This window comes from Sciurus vulgaris (assembly GCF_902686455.1).
Source record: "Sciurus vulgaris genome assembly, chromosome: 10".
Lineage (NCBI taxonomy): Eukaryota > Metazoa > Chordata > Mammalia > Rodentia > Sciuridae > Sciurus > Sciurus vulgaris.
In genome coordinates this window covers 115,469,207-115,486,952 of record NC_136470.1, presented here as the reverse complement: position 1 = coordinate 115,486,952, position 17,746 = coordinate 115,469,207, and the positions used below count along the sequence as shown (strand labels likewise).

General features: G+C 47.2%; 1 protein-coding gene across 1 annotated transcript in view; it reads right to left on the bottom strand.

The window, feature by feature from the left end:
- Positions 1–9,664: 9,664 nt before the first annotated feature.
- RBM5 (RNA binding motif protein 5) overlaps positions 9,665–17,746 on the bottom strand; it is a 31,097-nt gene continuing 23,015 nt past the window's right edge. Inside the window, exons 18-25 of the mRNA XM_079155488.1 lie at positions 15,735–15,896; positions 15,037–15,186; positions 14,885–14,956; positions 14,083–14,262; positions 13,718–13,792; positions 11,721–11,818; positions 11,512–11,641; positions 9,665–10,443 (exon numbers count right to left, since the gene is read on the bottom strand). Of these exons, the coding sequence (XP_079011614.1) occupies positions 10,318–10,443; positions 11,512–11,641; positions 11,721–11,818; positions 13,718–13,792; positions 14,083–14,262; positions 14,885–14,956; positions 15,037–15,186; positions 15,735–15,896 (993 nt within the window). The 3' untranslated portion in view covers positions 9,665–10,317. The remainder of the gene's footprint in view (positions 10,444–11,511; positions 11,642–11,720; positions 11,819–13,717; positions 13,793–14,082; positions 14,263–14,884; positions 14,957–15,036; positions 15,187–15,734; positions 15,897–17,746) is intronic.

Sequence of the window (17,746 nt, the reverse complement as noted above, 5' to 3'; positions counted from 1 at the left end):
GAGGAGAAGGAAGGGAGTCTAGGGCCCATTAGGCAGCAGCCAGAGAGAAGGAGGTAGAAGCTCTCCCTCAGTCTCCTTGGGCTGCCCCCACAACTTCATGATCCTTGAGCCCAGCTTGGCAGAGCTGGGTTGGATGCCTTGTGGGGCCTTTATCCTGTGAGAAGGTTTGGAATCCATGGGTAACTTTATTGGTTACCTGGGCCCCACACCGTGGGCCAGGAACACCTGGAGTCTCATTGGATTCACTATTAATAGGTCAATCTCTGGGTTTCTTTGAATGTCCTAGCTAAGAACTGTCCCTAGTGTGGGTACAGCAGTTCTCCACACAGGAGCACAGGTTAAGTGTGTCCCAAGTGCAATATGCACCTGCCCCCAATACAGGACCTAACACTACACCTGGGTGTGGGTCAGTAGTAGAGTGCTTCTTAGCATTCACAAGGCCATATGTTCAATCCCCAACACACACACACACACACACACACACACTCAAATGTTAAAAACTGGGCCCAGTGGCGCATGTATGTAATCCCAGCTACTTGGGAGGCTGAGTGAAGCAGGAGGATTGTAAACTTGAGGCCAGCCTCCTCAAGTTAGCAAAACCCCGTCTCAAAATTAAAAAAAAAAAAGGCTGGGAACACAGTTCAGTGGGGTAGAACACCCCTGGGTTCAATGCCCTGTACAAAAAAAAAAAAAAAAAAGCGCCATATGTACACCTACCAAAGGACAATATTTATGTTTTACCCACATTCTATCCACCTAGAGCCTGGGAGATGTGTCTTCCTCTCAGATGTAGGATTTATTCATGGAACTGGAATGGTGTACACTGTGAGCTTTGTTCCCTTACAGCTTAGACAGAGTATTCCCTGGAAAAATGCTTAGCCATGTCCCAAGAGGATGTGCCCACACTGGAAGGATGGTATTTACCAGTACTTAGATATACTCAGTAGAGTAAGAATCTGCCCTCCTTTGGGTACAGTATTAATTTTCTCTCCAGCCTGGTATCTGATGTCATTCAGATCCAGTATTTAGCCTGTAAATGGGGTACAGTATTTAATAACCTGCATGTGCACTGGGTACAGTATCTCGCATTCCCTCCAACAGTGTTCCGCTCTCTTGCTCATGAAATGTTCAGCCCCTCCTGCTGTTGGTCCTAGCACCCACATGGGAAGACATATGGGGAGATAGGAAGGAAGGGGAGGGTGGGCCAGCCCAGAAGAGCATATCTTGGGCTGGGGGCCTGAGAAGCCTGGGGATCTATGACCTATGACAGGAGGCTGGATTTTCTTCCCTGACACATTCCCCTCAGCGGGATACTGAGTGGCCCTCCTTCCAGACCCCCACGTCAGTATTGCCTTAACTTGGGGGTTGTGAAGCCATAAAGTCTCCAAGGAAGTCAGAAGGCAAGGTGACAGCATCAGTAGGTAGGAACTCCTATATAAAAGGCCAGTCAGCTTAGTCTGGACCCACTCAATCTGGCTGTGAGGACAGCCAATGTGGTGAGGGATGCAGGGGTCAGGTCTTGCCAGTATGACACCTTGGAGGCAAATCCTTCATCAGCTTCTGTTCCTGGGCCCTGTTCTAAGTCAGGGGCTTTCCCTGTGGCTACCCAGCCCCCTCCCTAGCATGGAACCCAGGAGACTTACCTAGAGAGGTCTACCCTGACCCAGTACCTTGAGACTTGGCTCTGCCCCAGGAAGCTCCAAGTCCTGGGTTTAAGGCTGCTTCTCTCTCTCTTGCTCCCAGGACAAAGGTTTGGACTGGGACCTGGCAGATCTTGCTTATCTCCTCATAAATATTTATAAGGCTCCTGGGGCCAGAGTCTGCAGCTGGCTGGGAGGGGGGTGGGGGTGGGGTGGGGCAGATGCTGCAGAAGGATCTCAAAGCCCTTCCCTAATGAGGGTGTTGAGAGGACAGAGTGCCACCTGGGCCTTGGGATCCTCTGGGAGGAAGAGGACAGATGGACAGCGGGACAGAGTTAGGGAGAGCTTCAGGGACTTGGGCATAATCCAGACCTCCCCATGCACCCTAGGAATGTGGGGAGGAGTCATCCACAGAGGTCAAGGCTATCGGAGACATTGCAGCCTCCTCCCTGAACTGTCCTCCCATGGGACATCCTTGAGAGCTGGCTCCCAATCTTATTGTTCTCAAATTGTGTCCTCACTCTTATAGTGTTCCCCACACAATCTCAGGACAGTGCTTCCCAGCACCCACATTGTCCCAGCCTTGCTCCCAGAACCATGTTTCCCATACTATCCACAAGGAACTGTGTCCTTGCAAACTTCTCTCCTTTTCTACCCCACTCCTTTCTCCTAGAACTGCTCTAGGGGCCCCCATTCTCCCATCTTCCCAGAAGTATGCCCCTGAAGCATCTTCCTGTTCTTCATCCTCCAGACCTGTTCTTCCCTGCATTCAGGGGTCCTCCTTCATCCACTATGAATCCCTTTCCTTGCTGACCACAGGAACAGCAAACCTTTCCATGATCTGAGCACACTGTCCACCCCCAGGATCCTGCTAGCACACCAGCCAGCTCTCCTATGTGCTGTGCATGGGCAGGCACCCTGCTGCCTCCTCATTGGCATGCTGGTGGGGACCACAGGTGGAATCAAAGCTCTCTGCTCAGAGCTGAGCTGCACAGCAGGGGTCTGGGAGCCTTTGTTTCCCTAGTCTGGGGAAGTAGGGGCAGAGAGGGCATATTTTGGGACCCAGAGCTGCCTCCTCACCACCACAGGCAAGCACAGCTGCAGATAAGGGGGACAGACTGAGCCAGTGAACACCCCAGTAGATAATGAAGGGCCATGGAGTATGGATGGCCTTCAGGAAGCCTGGGGGCAAGTCTGCCTACCAAAGCCCAGAGCTCTCATTAGTGGAAGCCTAGGGGGAGAGGCAGCTAAGTGGGTCAGTCCCCTCCCCAGCTGCCTGCCAGGTGTGGGTGAGGAGGATCCTCAGTTTATAGTCCCCCAAGGAAGTCAGTCCTATTCAGAGCCCCTGCCTCCAATCACCCTCATTTCCCTGTTCCTCCAACCCCTCCCTCTGAGCCTCTGCCCCTAGCCCCCTCTAAGTTCTCTGCCTCTCTAATCCCCCTCCCTTAGCCCTCACACTTCATAGAGCCCCTACTTCCTTGAAGGGACCTCCCCCTCTGAGTTCCCTTTTTTCTCTGAGACCCCCTCTAACCCGCCCTTTCCTGCGCCCCCTCTCCTGAGTTCCTCCCTGTCTCTGCAGCCCCCACCTCCAGGTGCCGGCCCTTTAGCCAGCCTCCCCAAGGCATCCTCCAGACTGAGCCACACCTGGGAGAAATTGAAATCTTAGACTCTTCCTACCCCCGCCAATGAAGCAGACATCCCCGTTCTGGCCAGGAAAGGCAGTAAAACAGGGATCCACTGGGGCCAGGCTCAAGGGCTGTGCCAGAACAAGCCTCCAGATTCAGTGAAGGAGCAAGCAGGGCATGTTATAGGCTCCAAGCCAGGGATTTTCTGCTCCCACCCCTGATGCCAACTGGTCTTGGGCATCCAGTCTGGACTCCCAAACTCCCACTTTGCCCTTAATAGTCACAAAGATAATGGTGCTGGCAGATCTATCAGGAATGAGGTGGTGTAGGGGGAGGAAGAGAAATCTGAGGCAACATCTCTGTGCAGGGTGCCTCTCTCAAATTAGGAGAGAGCTGGATGAGGACAAGACACATAGTCTGTCAGCGACTCAACCTTGTAGTCCCCTTTTGCCTCTCTGGTCTTTGGTGGGGCCCTTCCTTGATCAAGGACTTTCCAGAGCTCCCCATTTCTGTCCAGGCCACCTTCCAGGCTCTGAGAAACCTCTGAACATTCTCAACTGGCTGCAGGACAAAGGGTTGAATGTGGGTGCTTCCCTGCCATCCTCGATGTGAGGATAAAATTCTGGGAGGGGCTAAGTGATTGACCTGGTCCCCAGCAAGCTCACCCCAGGCTCAGGGTCACTGCAGTCTGACTACTCTGGGTTCAGCTGCACAAGAGTTAATCTCAGGGTTTCCCCCACCCCACGTGTGCACAGTCGAATTCCAGGAACGCTTTCCATTAAGGACTCTCAGAGCAGATTTCATTTACATTAATAAGAACCAGAAAAATCTGCAGGGCGGGGGGTGGGTATGGTGGTGGTTCAGGCTTGGGGCTGCTTCTCACAGTTTGCTTTTGAATCTGGAAGAGGGCTGTGAAGAGGCTCAAGCGGGGGCTCCTGGTCTTAAAGAAAGGGCCCAGTCTAGCCAAGACTGAGGTGCTGGGGAGAGTTAGGGCCTACCCCACCCTGGGAGAGCCTTCTCTGAGGGAAGAGGCAGCACTCAGCTGATCCTGGAGACTCCTTGCCCAAGAGGGGAAACAGAGCCCAGTTTTGGGGGAGATAGGACACTAACCCATGGAGATATCTGGGCAGGGATAGCAAGAACTTTTGGTGGGTTTGCATGGGTTGTTGATGAGCTCTCTCAATTGGGCATGCTGAGATTCATCTCTGAACCTCAGTTTACCAATCCGTTGCCACTCCCTCTCCTGCCCATGAGGTGTGGCTGCTGTATTGGAAGGGGAGATGCTGTCTTGAGCTCATCTACTTAAGGACATGATGCCCCTTCTTCAGACACCTACTGCTCTAGCCCTCTTTCGACCCTAGAGCTGAGCAGCAACTGGTCCTTTTGAATCTGTTCCATGAGTTCAGGAACCTGTTTCAGATGAAAACCCCCAAGATCCACCTACCTGGAAAAGGGGGAGCCACAGAGTAATTGAGTAAGTACACAAGAGTGTATAAGCTAGGTGGTGGCTTGTGTTGTAGTCATGTTGTAGCCCTGAGGGCCCTTCCCAGCTTCCAGCCAGCTGCTAGAGTAGGTTCCTCCCTTCAAGGGTAGCAAGGGGCTGGGGCTGTAGTTCAGTGGTAGAGTACTTGCCTCACATGAGTAAGGAACTGGGTTCTGATCCTCAGCACCACATAAAATAAAGGAAATAAAATAAAGGCATTGGTAATATTTACAACTTAAAAAAAATTAAAATAAAGGGTAGCAAGAACATCTGATTCCTGCACACTGTGGCAGGACCCAGGCCACACTTCTATGCAGGGTAAACTTGGATTGTCTTGTGTGCCAGTGGCCAGGGCTTTGGATTGGCGTGTGCTGTGGCCTGCAGCACATCTGCATGTAGTGGCTTTACACACCCCCAGGGTGCTGGGGGAAATATGTACACTGCTTGCTGCAGTTGGATAAGTTCTTGGGTAACTCTCTGAGCCTGTGCATGAGGAGGCAGGCATGTTTTTTACTTGTGAATGCATGGCCCCTCAGCCTAGCCAAGAAGTAGGGGAAGAGTGGAATGAAGGGGAAGAAGCCCCAGTTCTGGTATCCTTCAGGATTTGGGCTCAGCCTGTCTTTTCTGGTCCTGTGGATTGGGCATCTTCTGGTGGTTGGTTGTGTTGGGTTGGGGAACCTTAGGCTAAAACCAACCCTGCAGGGCAGACTGGTCTGGGCTCCCACACCTTCACCCACCCTGCCTCTAGCCCAAGCCAGGAGATGGTGGGGAACTTAATTGCTCCCATGAATCATTCTCAAATAGCCTTTTTTCCAGGAGGACACAGAGAGTGGTGATGCCCATCTGGAACTTGGATCCCAAAGATCGGAACCTGACTTGTCATGTAGGAAAGTGTTCCTCCTTTTCCCACTTGCTATGGCCTCCCCCATCCGTATGGAGAATTTACTCATAGTTCGGCGTCTATCTCAGCAGTGCAACAGACTCCCCTGGACCCCTATGTGCTACCCACTCCTCCCCTCTTACCCCATCAGCCTCCCACCCCTTGAAGCCCTGCAGACTTTTTCAGTTCCTATTCCCAGCATCATGTAGGAATTGTTCTTTGTTTATTTTCCTGCTTCTCCTTTTCTGTCTTCTTTCCAGGGTGTTAGGGAATTCCTAAGGCTCTGTTCACTTCAGAATTGGAGTGCATCAGTGCTTGACCTTGTCCATATAGGAGGACCCATTTCCACTGAACTCTTAGGACCCCAATCAACTGGGTGGGCCATCCAGGTTGGAATCCAGTTTGTGTTCACCTGCGGGGTCCAACCTAGTAACCTTCAGCAACTGCTTTTCTACTTTAAACTGAATGAAAGTGGTGCTTGGACTAAGCAGGACCCTATATCCTTGGTTTGTCTGTCCTGCTGGAAAACTTTCTGGTTAGGTGTGACCAACTCCACATGGGACTCTGATCTTAATCCAAGTTCCAGGGTCCACCCCCTCCTGCCACCTTTTGGGAGGCTGTGGTGAGGACCTTGGCCATTCCCTGCTTCTATCTGGGAGCCCTGGGCAAATTTTCTCCCAGCTCCATAGACTGCAGAGATGGAAACTGCAGGTCTGATGTGAGTTCTGTCAAGAGTATTTCTGTGAGTCAATAATTACACAGTTGGGTGAAGGGAGTGTGAGAGGCACAAATGCATTTTATCGACTCAAGAAATTATCTAGGTTGGCAAGAATTGCTAAGAGACTGAAGCACTTAGTGTGCACATGGCCAGCCTGGCTCTTGCCCTCATCTGGGTACTACGGGAACAACTTCCCCTTTTAACCAGTAGGGATCCTTGGTGGAGAGAGATAAGGGAGCCTCAGGAAATAATGCTAGTAGGGGCTGGGGAGATAGCTCAGTCGGTAGAGTGCTGGCCTTGTAAGCACAAGGCCCTGGGTTCGATCCCTGCCCCCCCCCCCAAAAAAAAAAATAGTGCTAGTAGCCTTGGGGCTTACTGGTTCCACACAAGAAGCTTTAAGGCACAAATTCTTGTCATGTCTTCCTGAATCTGAGAGACCTGGGAAGAGGCTTTGGGAACCTCCAGTACCCCAAGAATTGAGAGACCTGGGAAGAGGCTTTGGGAACCTCCAGTACCCCAAGAATTGAGAGACCTGGGAAGAGGCTTTGGGAACCTCCAGTACCCCAAGAATTGGTGGGACACCCTCCCACTACCACCATCAAAATGAGCCTGGCCCGATAGATTATGGAGTGCTGCCACCTGGTGGCCACTAGCACTACAGTACTCCCCTCCAGGGCCCTGTCTCCAGTAATCTCCCCCACCATGCCCCACCTGAAGGCATTTGTTATCCACCCTCCTCCCCGAATAAGGGTGACTGGGCTCCAGGCACCCTGAAGACCCCCAGCCAGACTATGCATGCCTGGGGAGCTTAGCTCAGGCCTGGCTGCTCATCTGGGCTTTGCAACTTGTTTGATGCATAGCCATGACAGCTGCTCCTGGATGGCCCTCAAAGGTCTGCACATTGCAGCAGCTGTCCCAGCCAAGGGCAGTCTGGACTTTGGGAACCCTGGAAGTTCTCTCTAGGTCAGCAAAATCTCAGGCATGGTTGGGAGATATGGCAGTTCTGTGGGCAGAACTGAGCATACCCTTCCCAGGACCTGGGGTTGAAGATAATCTTGATGGAGAATGCCTGTCCTATGCTTCAATCTCAGGTTCTCAGGGATCTGGGCCCCAAGATACAGCCTGCCAAAACCTAAAGAACTGGGACCAGCCGGGCACAATGGCACACCCCTGTAATTCCTAATTCAGGAGGCTGAGGCAGGAGGATCCCAAGTTTGAGGTCTGCCTTGGCAATTTAGTGAGATGCTGCCTCAAAATAAAAAAACCTGGGGCTGGGTTGACTCAGTGGTAGAGCGTTTGCCTAGCATGTGTGAGGCACTGGGTTCAATTCTCAGTACCACATAAAATTAAATGAACAAAATAAAGGCATTGTGTCCATCTGGAACTAAAAATTTTAAAATAAACAAAAATAAATAAATAAAAAGTACTGGGGGTGTAGCTCAGTGGTAGAATACCTCAGGGTTCCAGTACCACAAAACACCAAAAACAAAAAAAGAATTTTGGAGTTGGGCATGGTGGCAGAAGCTTGTAATCTCAGCTATTCAGGAAGCTGAGACAGGAGGATCTTAAGTTTGAAGCCAACCTAGGTAACTTAGCAAGACCTCACCTCAAAAACTAAAGGGGTTGGAGATGTGGCTCAGTGGTAAAGCACTTCTAGGTTCAATCCCCAGTACCACAAAATAAATAGGGATGATAGCTATAGTCACTTGGCTAGATAGGTTAGTGACAGGTGTGGCTGTAGAACAGGTTGAAAAGTCAGAGGGAGTCTCCAGCTTCTCTGAGAAGCTGGCTCAGGTCCTCACATATTCACTGAAGCACCCCCCCCCCCTTTTTTTTTTTTTTTACCACTGAGCTACATTCTGTCTTTTATTTTTTGTACCGGGGATTTAACTCAGAGGCACTTCATCACTGAACCACAATCTTGGCACATTTTATTTTGTATTGAGACAGGTTCTTCTAAGTTGCTTAGGACCTCACTAGATTGCTGAGGCTGGCCTTGAACTTGTGATCCTTCTGTCTCTGCCTTGAGTCACTGGGATTATAGCCATGTGCCACCATGCCCAGCTTTTTAAAAATTTGAAACAATATCTTGTCAATTTGGTTAGGTTCTTGCCAAACTGCAGAGGCTGGCCTCACACTTGAGCCATTCCTGCCTCAGCCTGCAGGTGTATGCCACCGCAGCCAACAGGAACCCTCAATTTTATATTGTAAGAAAGGCCACAGATTGCTGATAGTAGATGCTATGGTCCAGAGTAGTCTGTATGGAGGCATAGAGAATAGCAACAAGGAGAGTGGGAAGGATTCAAGTGCCTTTCCCAGTGTGGGGAAACCAACCCAAGGCAGAAGATGACTGATGGTGGGGCAAGCTCCCCTAGGAAAAGCTTTCAGCCAGGCTTTAATGCATTGAGTGTACATAATTAAGAGCTTCCCAGATCCCATTATGCCTGTGTTCACCTGAAGAGCTAGCTGTCCATGCTGCCTGTCAGATGCAGTTAATTAGGTTGCTTGTGATTGCTGCTCAGGTGCTGGAGCATCAGCATCTCCCCTGAGGCATCGGTGGTGGGGCCAATCTGTTCTCAGGAGTACCTATCCTGGTAGACACTGGTCTGGCATATACATTCCCTGTCTGGGCTTTGGAAACTTGGGGCCTCATTTGTGAGGTTCTCAAGGCTTTCTGAAAACCTATACTTGGGAGTTTTGCATTTGTTTCTATCTCTCCCTAGCAAAGCAAAAGGTAGGCTCAACCACTCCAAGGCACCACCCAGGTGCCTAGAGGTGGACCTGTGTCTTGAAAGTTCCTACTTTCAACTATATAAGGGTCAGGCTTACCTTAGGAATATGTGGCCATCCACCAAAGTCATGAAGTCTAGAACAAGTTTCAAGAAAAGGCTGCCTTTCCTGATTATATACACAATCTATGGAGTTCCAAATCTGTTTGGCCAGATAAGGCAATATGAAAACCTATCAAGTCACCTGGTCCTCAGAAAAACCTCTGTCACCAAGCATACTTTCTACCCTCAAACATGGTCTCTTTCCTGGTGCTGGAGACAAGGATGGGATGACACCATCTAGAATGGAAAACCCTGCAATACCCTGGAGAACCCTCTCAGCAGTTGAGAAGACAGAAAGTAAGTGGAGTTATGGTTGATTTCCATGTAGTTTTAAAACATGTTGGGCTGGGGATATAGCTCAGTTGGCAGAGTGCCTGCCTGGCAAGTACAAGGCCCTGGGTTCAATCCCCAGCCCCTAGCCCCACCCAAAAAAAAAAAAAAAAAAAAAAAATTAAACTCTGAAACTTAAAAAAAAAAATCTGAACATGATGCTGGAAGTGTGGTTCAGTGGTAGACATGAATGATGGGGGCAAGGAAAGTGAATAAAAAATACTCCTTGTAAAAAACCACCAGACCTGACTAGCTCAGACATGCTTTACCCACTCACTCACCTAAGAAAAAAGAGACACCATACACCCATTTTTTCAAGGTATTTCTTTTGTAAAGGAGCCAGATTTGGCAACTAGACTGAAAATCTTCCAAAATTCTGTACAAATGTGTAATATACAAATATACACAAGGCTTCTGCCAAGAAAAGACATCACAAGGACAAATGACAGAGGTGGCTTCAGTGTCACTTACCACCTAGGGCATCTCAAACCCTCAGGAAGGAGGGACCACAACATAGATTACACATGTAAAACACACTACATTACACTATGTACACGGAAGTATAAAAAGCCCACTGTCCCCTCTGGTCTATTCACAAGCCCTAGGATGGGAAGGAAGGCCATTTACCAGATAACCCACATAAGGGAGCTCCTTTTAAGTGGGGAGGGAGAACCCTGAAGAATGAAGTGGTTCACCCTAAAAAACTATTAACAGCACAAGGCATGCCCTTAGGCATAAGAGTGAATTGAGGACATGGCCCACTCCTTGCACTCCTTGGAGCTCCTCGTCATCTCTCTCTCTCTTACAATCTCACTCCATTTCAGTGAATCGGGCAAACATGGCTTTCCGGACAGCATCTTTGTAGGAATCAGCACCTGACAACCCATATGCACTGCCTTTGGCTCCCAGGCCAGCTCCTTTTAGCCGGACTTGAGCCTGGGGAAACAAAAAAGACTGTTAGCAGCTGGCAGGTACAGTGTAGATTATTCCCATCTCTCATCCAGCCCATTCCTTACCAAGCAGGACCACCCACCAGGAGATGCCAAGTTTATGTGAAGGCAAGATTCAAGGCTAGAGACCTGGGGTAGGTTTAAAGACTGGAGCAAAAGTGGGCTAAAGAAGACAGTCAGGTGAAGCTGTATCCTTCCTCATGACTGCTTAAACAAGTATTCATGCTTAGTAAGGACCCCAAAGCATTCCACTGAAGCCCGGGGAAGGCCTGATAATTACAGGCACAAATTACCACAGGACAGCCAATGTCAGCATAACTCACATGCAAAGGATAAACATGGTCTGTAAATGTCTGATCTAAGCTATACTGTGTCAAGACAGCGTGGAAGCAATCATTGGTGGGTGGAGCTCTTGCCGAGGCCAGTGCATGAGGGCCTCTGATCCTGAAATTATGCCTCAATCTGGGCTCTGACCAATTAAGGACTGGAGGTGGGGGCAGTACTGAGGACTGAACCTAGAAGTGCTCAATCACTGAGATACATTCCAGGATGGCCTCAAACTTGTGATCCTCCTTCAGCCTCCCAAATTGCTGGTGTGTGACAGCACATTCAGCTTAAATTTTAATTTTTAAAGATATAAAGGAGGGGGGCTGGGGATATAACTCAGTTGGTAGAGTGCTTGCCTTGCAAGCATAAGGCCCTGGGTTCAATCCCCGGCACTGAAAGAAAAAAAACAGAAAAAGATACAAAGGAGGGTGGGGCTGGGGTTGTGGCTCAGTAGTAGAGCACTTGCCTGGCATGCATGAGGCACTGGGTTTGATTCTCAGCACCACATACAAAAAAATAAAGTTTCATCAACAATTAACAAAAATAAGGAGGGTGAAATGAGGGAGGGCTGCGGGGAACAAACCCAGTTAGGGATGAGGGTATGACCAGCAAGTCTGTGCTAAGGTAAAGCTGCTATCCGTTCCAGACTTTCTCAGCCATTTTCTCTCCCATCTTTTTCAAGAAGGCCTGTAACCCAGCATCCACAGACCCCATTCCTACTGCTTACCTCAATGGGAGCTGTGATGCCTTGACACTTTCTTCCCAAGCCCGAGCCTTCCCGCCAGCCCATGGCCTGCAGCATCTTGTTGCCAATGTTACTGTGGTCAATGCCATCTTTGGTGGGCTGCTCGTAATTCCTGCCAGTGGCAAACACACAGTTACTTAAAACAGCCAAAGCCCCAGCTAATGAACTGGAAAATGGTGCACATCACATACACAGTGCCAGCATCAAACTGCTTCTTGCGCTTGGGCTCTGGAGGTTCTGGAATGCCATACTTCTCTCGTCTTTCTGCAGCTCGATCTCGATATTTCATCTATGTGGAAGAAAAAACACTGCTAGAAAAAATTCAGACTCTAGCCTATTGAATGTACCTATACTATTTTTAACCTGGAGTATGGCTTTTTAAAGTTTTTATTTTATTATTTATTTATTTATATTTTTTAGGTACTGGGGATTGAACTCAGGAGTGCTCAGTAGTGAATCACAACTCCAGTCCTTTTTATTTTTGAGACGGGTCTCTCCAAGTTGCCCAGGACCTCACTATATTGCTGAGGCTGGCCTTGACCTGGAGATCCTCCTGCCTCAGCCTCCTGAGTTACTGGGATTACAGGCGTGTGCTACCATGCCCAGCTACGGAGCTTGGTTTTGAGCCTGCTTTTCAAAAAAAATAGGTATTTTTAGTTGTAGCTGGATATAATATTTTTATTTTACTTATTATTATTATTTTTAATGTGGTGCTGAACCCAGTGCCTCACATGTGCTAGGAAAGTACTCTAAAACCAAGCTATTCCCAGTTCTTGGGCCTGGTTTTAAGTACCAAATTCTCTTGCTTCTCTCACCTCACTTAGTCACATTGCCTGTCAAGGTCCTAAGGCAAGAGGCAGAGTTGCCAGTCCCCCCCTCAGCATTTGGACAGGCCTACCTCCAAAGACAGATAGCGTCAAGGAGGCTTCCAGAGATTTACCCAGCAGTCCCTGGGGAAGATGGCACCATAACCAGTGGGAAGAAGGGAAAAGCAAAGGCCTTAAAATACAGACACCTCAGAATTATCTCAGGGTAGGGAATTTCTAACCCAGTCTTTTTAACTTGATACTAGGAATTAAACTCACAGGCACTCATCCACTGAGCCACATTCCCAGTCCTATTTTGTATTTTATTTAGAGACAGGGTCTCACTGAGTTTAGTACCTTGCTTTTTTTGCTGAGGCTAGCTTTGAACTCATGATCCTCCTACCTCAGCCTCCCAAGCCACTGGGATTATAGGCATGCGCCAAAATGCCCAGCCTAACCCACAGTATTCATTTGCATTTAAAATCCTATCTGAAGCAGGCAGGGTGGTGCACACTTGTAATTCCAGCAACTGTGGAGACCAAACCAGGAGAATTCCAAGTCTGAAGCCAGCCTCAGCAATGTACCAAGAGTCTGTCTCAAAATAATTCAAGAATGGGGCTGGGGATATAGCTCAAAAGTAAAGTGTCCGTGAGTTGTATACTCAGTACTGGGAGAAAGCAAAACTAAATAGAACAAACAACCCTAGCCTGCTTAGTCCCCAACCTGCCTCATCAACCACCAGCACCAACTGCTTGCCCATTATTGGCATCACAGTCTTCTACCTTTGTCTTTAGCCCGGAATGTCATGCCCTGCCTATCCCTTCCTTCCACATCATCTGCAATATCATGCCCTGCTAGCTCCTAGGCCTCATTTGTACCTCCCTTATGGCCCATGAAGGGTTCCCTGGCCAGGCCAAAGAACATTCTCCCCTTGATAAAACCCAGTGTTTGTCACCAGTAAGAGTTTGACATTCAGTACCTATGAGCAGTCTTGAAATTGTGCTAGTTTTGTGTACCCCCATGAAGGGACAGTGTGGGGCTCACAAATATACCTGGGTCTAGTCTACATAAGCTATAATGGCTGGGTGACAAGTGTATTAGAAATCCTTCTATCCTGCTCCAGGAACCTGAAACTAAATGCTACAAATAAAAGTGAAAGGCAACCTGGGTATGGTGGTGCACACCCATAGTCCCAGTTACTCGGGAGGCTGAGGAAAAAAAGATTGCTTAAGACCAAGAGTTCAGACACAGCCTGGGTAACACAGCAAGGCTCTGTGTCTCAACCAACCAACCAAAGCAAAATCAAAGCAAAATCAAAACAAAAACTGCTAAAGGCAGATATCCTGAGATAAGTCCTCCTTTTGGCACAGTTTCTGATTCACCTCTCTCTCCCTCAGCTCCAAGGCTTCCAGCTCCTGTTCACTCAACCTGGATCGTCGGTAGATGTCCATGTTTTGCTATGTAAGAGATTTTATAGATACAGTTAGAATTCAGGCCATCCTAATGTGAGATGACCTAACATTAGCATTGTGTTCTAAAAGCCAAAACCTAATTCAATACACTATGGCATCAAAACCAGCACCTGGAGAGTGTGGAGATGTAATGTTCCCCTCCATTCTATACTTCCTAAAACACAACCATTCAACAGGAGAAACTTACTGAACCTTCACCATCGTCAGGGTACACTTATCATCTCCCTGCCTCCCTTTCCCACCTCCAATCGGCTTAGGGAAACAAGCAAGGCCACCTTGTGTAAGTCTGAGAGCTGCTGGTGCCTGACCAGGGCATCTTTGTTTGGGAACTGGCGACGGCAGAGCAGGCAGGCCATCTTCTTCCAGTCAGCCAGCTTCTCTTCCTCACTCTCAAGTCTCTCTACCAGTTCTTCCTCATTGTCACTGTCACCACTGTAAGCAGCAACCAGACCCCTCTGGGGACACAAGAACAGGTCACTGGAAATGCACAACAGGAAGACAGTAATGGCTATGTATGTGGATAAAGTGATGCCTAATCCAAAATGTGAGTGAATTCTCATTACTGTGTCATCCTTTAGTAATGAATCACATTTTATTCATTAACTGTATGAAGCAGTCAAGTTCTTGAGTATTGGGCCTGAGAGCCTTGTGGTACTAACCCTCTTGGAACCCAAGAAATGTGCTCTTGGATGAGTGTTTTCAAACCATCAACCATGTATAAAAACCCCCAAGATAGCAATAGATCAAGAGTAAACAGCTCAATTGGACCAGTATCTATCACGTACAGGGTTTTCTTATTTAATTTTCTCTTTTCAGACCATTAAAACTTCTATTTACAGATGCAACAAATCTCAGTTAACCAAGTTTAGGAATTCAGGCTTCATTACTGCTCAAGCTCACCCATTTTCAAGTATAGAAAACAAATTCCTGGTCGTGGATTCTGTGTGTGCTCCAAACACCCAGAAAGACCACATATAGTTTTAAGTAGAAATCACAATAGCCAACATGTAGTTGAAATTCAAAGCCACACACAAATTACAGATATGGTCTTTAAAAATACAAGTGATATTTTCTTACTTTGAGTGGATTCTCCTCATCTCCATTTCGTACCAATTCTGGGATGAGCTGCTGCCTTTCAGCTAAGGCTCCCTGGGAAACAGAACAAGTCATAAGCCTCTAGTTTTACAAAGGCTCCCATTATGAAGTGAGACCATTGCTACTACCATTACCTTCTTCTCAAAGAGAGCAAAGCCAGCATCTGCTGCAGCAGATTCTCTCCTTTCTTCTTCCCTCAAGGAACTGACAGGTTGAAAGCTGTTTTTAAAATTTTCTTTTTGCTTGTTTAAACTCTTAGCCCAGCGTTCCATGTCTTTGGCAATCTAATGTCAAACAACAAACACCATCAAAAAACATTTCAGTACCCTGTACCATTGCAATGAACCATTAAGGATCTTATCTCAATCACATGGGGTATAACAAACCTTCTTTTACCTCTTCATACAAATATTTCCATAGATGCTATCACATACAACTACATGAAACTTTCAGGACTGTTTCGTTTTGTTATGGCTGGGCTTCAAACCCAGGGTCTTGCACATGTCAGGCAAGTGTTCTACCACTAAGCTACATCTCTGCAGTTTTTTTTTTGGTACCGGGAACTGAATCCGTTTTTATTTAGAGACAGGGTCTCACTAAGCTTCTGAGAGCCTTGCTAAGTTGCTGAGGCTGACTCCTTGAACTTGTGATCCTTCTGCCTCAGCTTCCTGAGTTGCTGGGATTACAGCTGTGCAGCATCACCCCTGGCTCAGTCCAGTTTTTAGGTATCTAAATAAAGCTGATGAAAGTGCTACAACACAAAAATGAAGAATTAAGCTGTTCGAATACCCTAAGGAGAGAATTAAGGGTCCCTGGCTGGTCATATTCTCACCTGCTGGGCTGTTTTACTCTTGGGTTTTTCCTTTTTCTCCTTCCCCTCTTTTGTGGGAGGCAGACCTGTCTGCTGGTGGGAGGTAGACTCTGCAGCTGGCACATAGGTCTCTTTCTCACCATCCCAGTAAAGATACTGCTGTGTTAAGGAATTATAGTAGTACTAGAAGGAAAAAAACAAACAAATAAAAAAATACAATTAATGCAGGCTTTCCACTATGTCAAACTTTTAAAAAAATGGTATGGAGGATTGAACTCAGAGCACTGTATCCACGAAGCAAGCGCTCTACCACTGAGTTATGTCCCTGCTATATCAAAAAAAGAAATATTCTGTCAAAAAAAGCAGGTCAAAGTCGTTTTTGTCAAAAAAACAAAACAAAACAAAAGGTGGCATGGTGGTACACGCCCATAACGACTTGGGAGGCTAAGGTAGGAGGATCACAAGTTCAAAGCCAGCACCAGCAACTTAGTGAGGCCCTAAGCAACTTATAGAGACCTGTCTTAAAAAAAAAAAAAAAGGGATGGGGAAGTGGCTCAATGGGAAAGTGCCCCTGGGTTCAATCTCTGGTACCACCCCCCCCCCAAAAAAAATTACACAAGCCAGGTGGCCAGATGGACATGTCATGAGACCCGCATCCTCTGTGAAAAGCAGTTAACAGCTCTTCACCAGGTTCAGTCATATAGAACCCTTCAGATTTCCAGGAAACCAGAGTTGTGAACATTAGCTAGGGAGCCTAGGAGGAGGTACGGTGAAGGAACCCAGGCTCAACAGGAATTGTAATAGGACAGGTGACAGTTTTCTCTCCTTTATTTCTGTCACTCACTACCTGCTCAACAGGGATACAAGACAGTATCTGTTATGTTTCCTCGGGGGAATGCAGGGTGGGCAACAGATACAGAAGTACACCAAGAAGAGATTGCTAGGGAAATGGCCAGACTGCACAAATTAGAGTGGAAAAACTGCAGACTAGTGGCACACAGCTCCATATTTCCCTTCTCAGAATCCACTAGTTGTCAATGCCAAGTTCTTGCTAAGAGTATTTATTTTAGGGGCTGGGGATATAGCTCAATTGGTAGAGTGCTTGCTTTAAAAAAAAAAAAAAAAAAAAAAAAAAAAAAAGTATTTATTTTACTATTCTCTCTATATAGCTGCTAGTCATAAATATTTATTTATGGAGTGTTAAAGTTGCTTTTCGTTTTCAGGAGTTATATATACCACTAAAATAAAGCACCACTACACAGATCTGCTAAATTTTATCCTCAATACAGAGGGGCACGCTAAGTAAAAGAAGATGCAGTTGGGTATGGTGGTGCTATAATCCCAGCATCTCAGCAAGCTAAGGCAGGAGGATCTCAAGTTTGAGGCCAGCCTCAAGCACCTTAGTGAAGTCCTAAGCAACTTAGTGAGAACCTGTCTTAAAATAGAAAATAAACGGCTGGGATATGGCTCAGTTGGTAGAGTGTCTGCCTCGTAAGCACAAGGCGCTGGGTTCAATCCCCAGTACCGCAAAAAAAAGAAAATAAAAAGGGCTGGGGATGTGGCTCAGTGGTAAAGCACCCCTGGGTTCAATCCCTGGTACCTGCTCCTCCCTGGAAAAATATTGAAAGACACTGTACACAGAAGGACACATATTGTCTGATTCCATTTATATGAAATGTCTAAAACAGATAAATCCATAGAGACAAAAAATAGATTAGTGATTACTGGGTAGAGGTGGGGAGAGAATATACAGTAACTATTTAATGGGTACAGGGTTTCTCCTTGGGATGATGAAAATATTCTGGGATTAGACAGTGGTGACACAGGCATGACAGTGGGAATATAGTAAAAACTACTGCATTATATACTCTAATTGGTTAAAATGGTGAATTCTGTTATGTGGATTTTTTCTCAATTAAAAAAAAAAAAAAAAAAAAAAACAGAAAAAACCACAATTAAAATCTTCTAGCTAGGTCTTTGCATGAATCTTGACAAAATTATCTCTGATAACAAAAACCAGAATAGTGGTTACT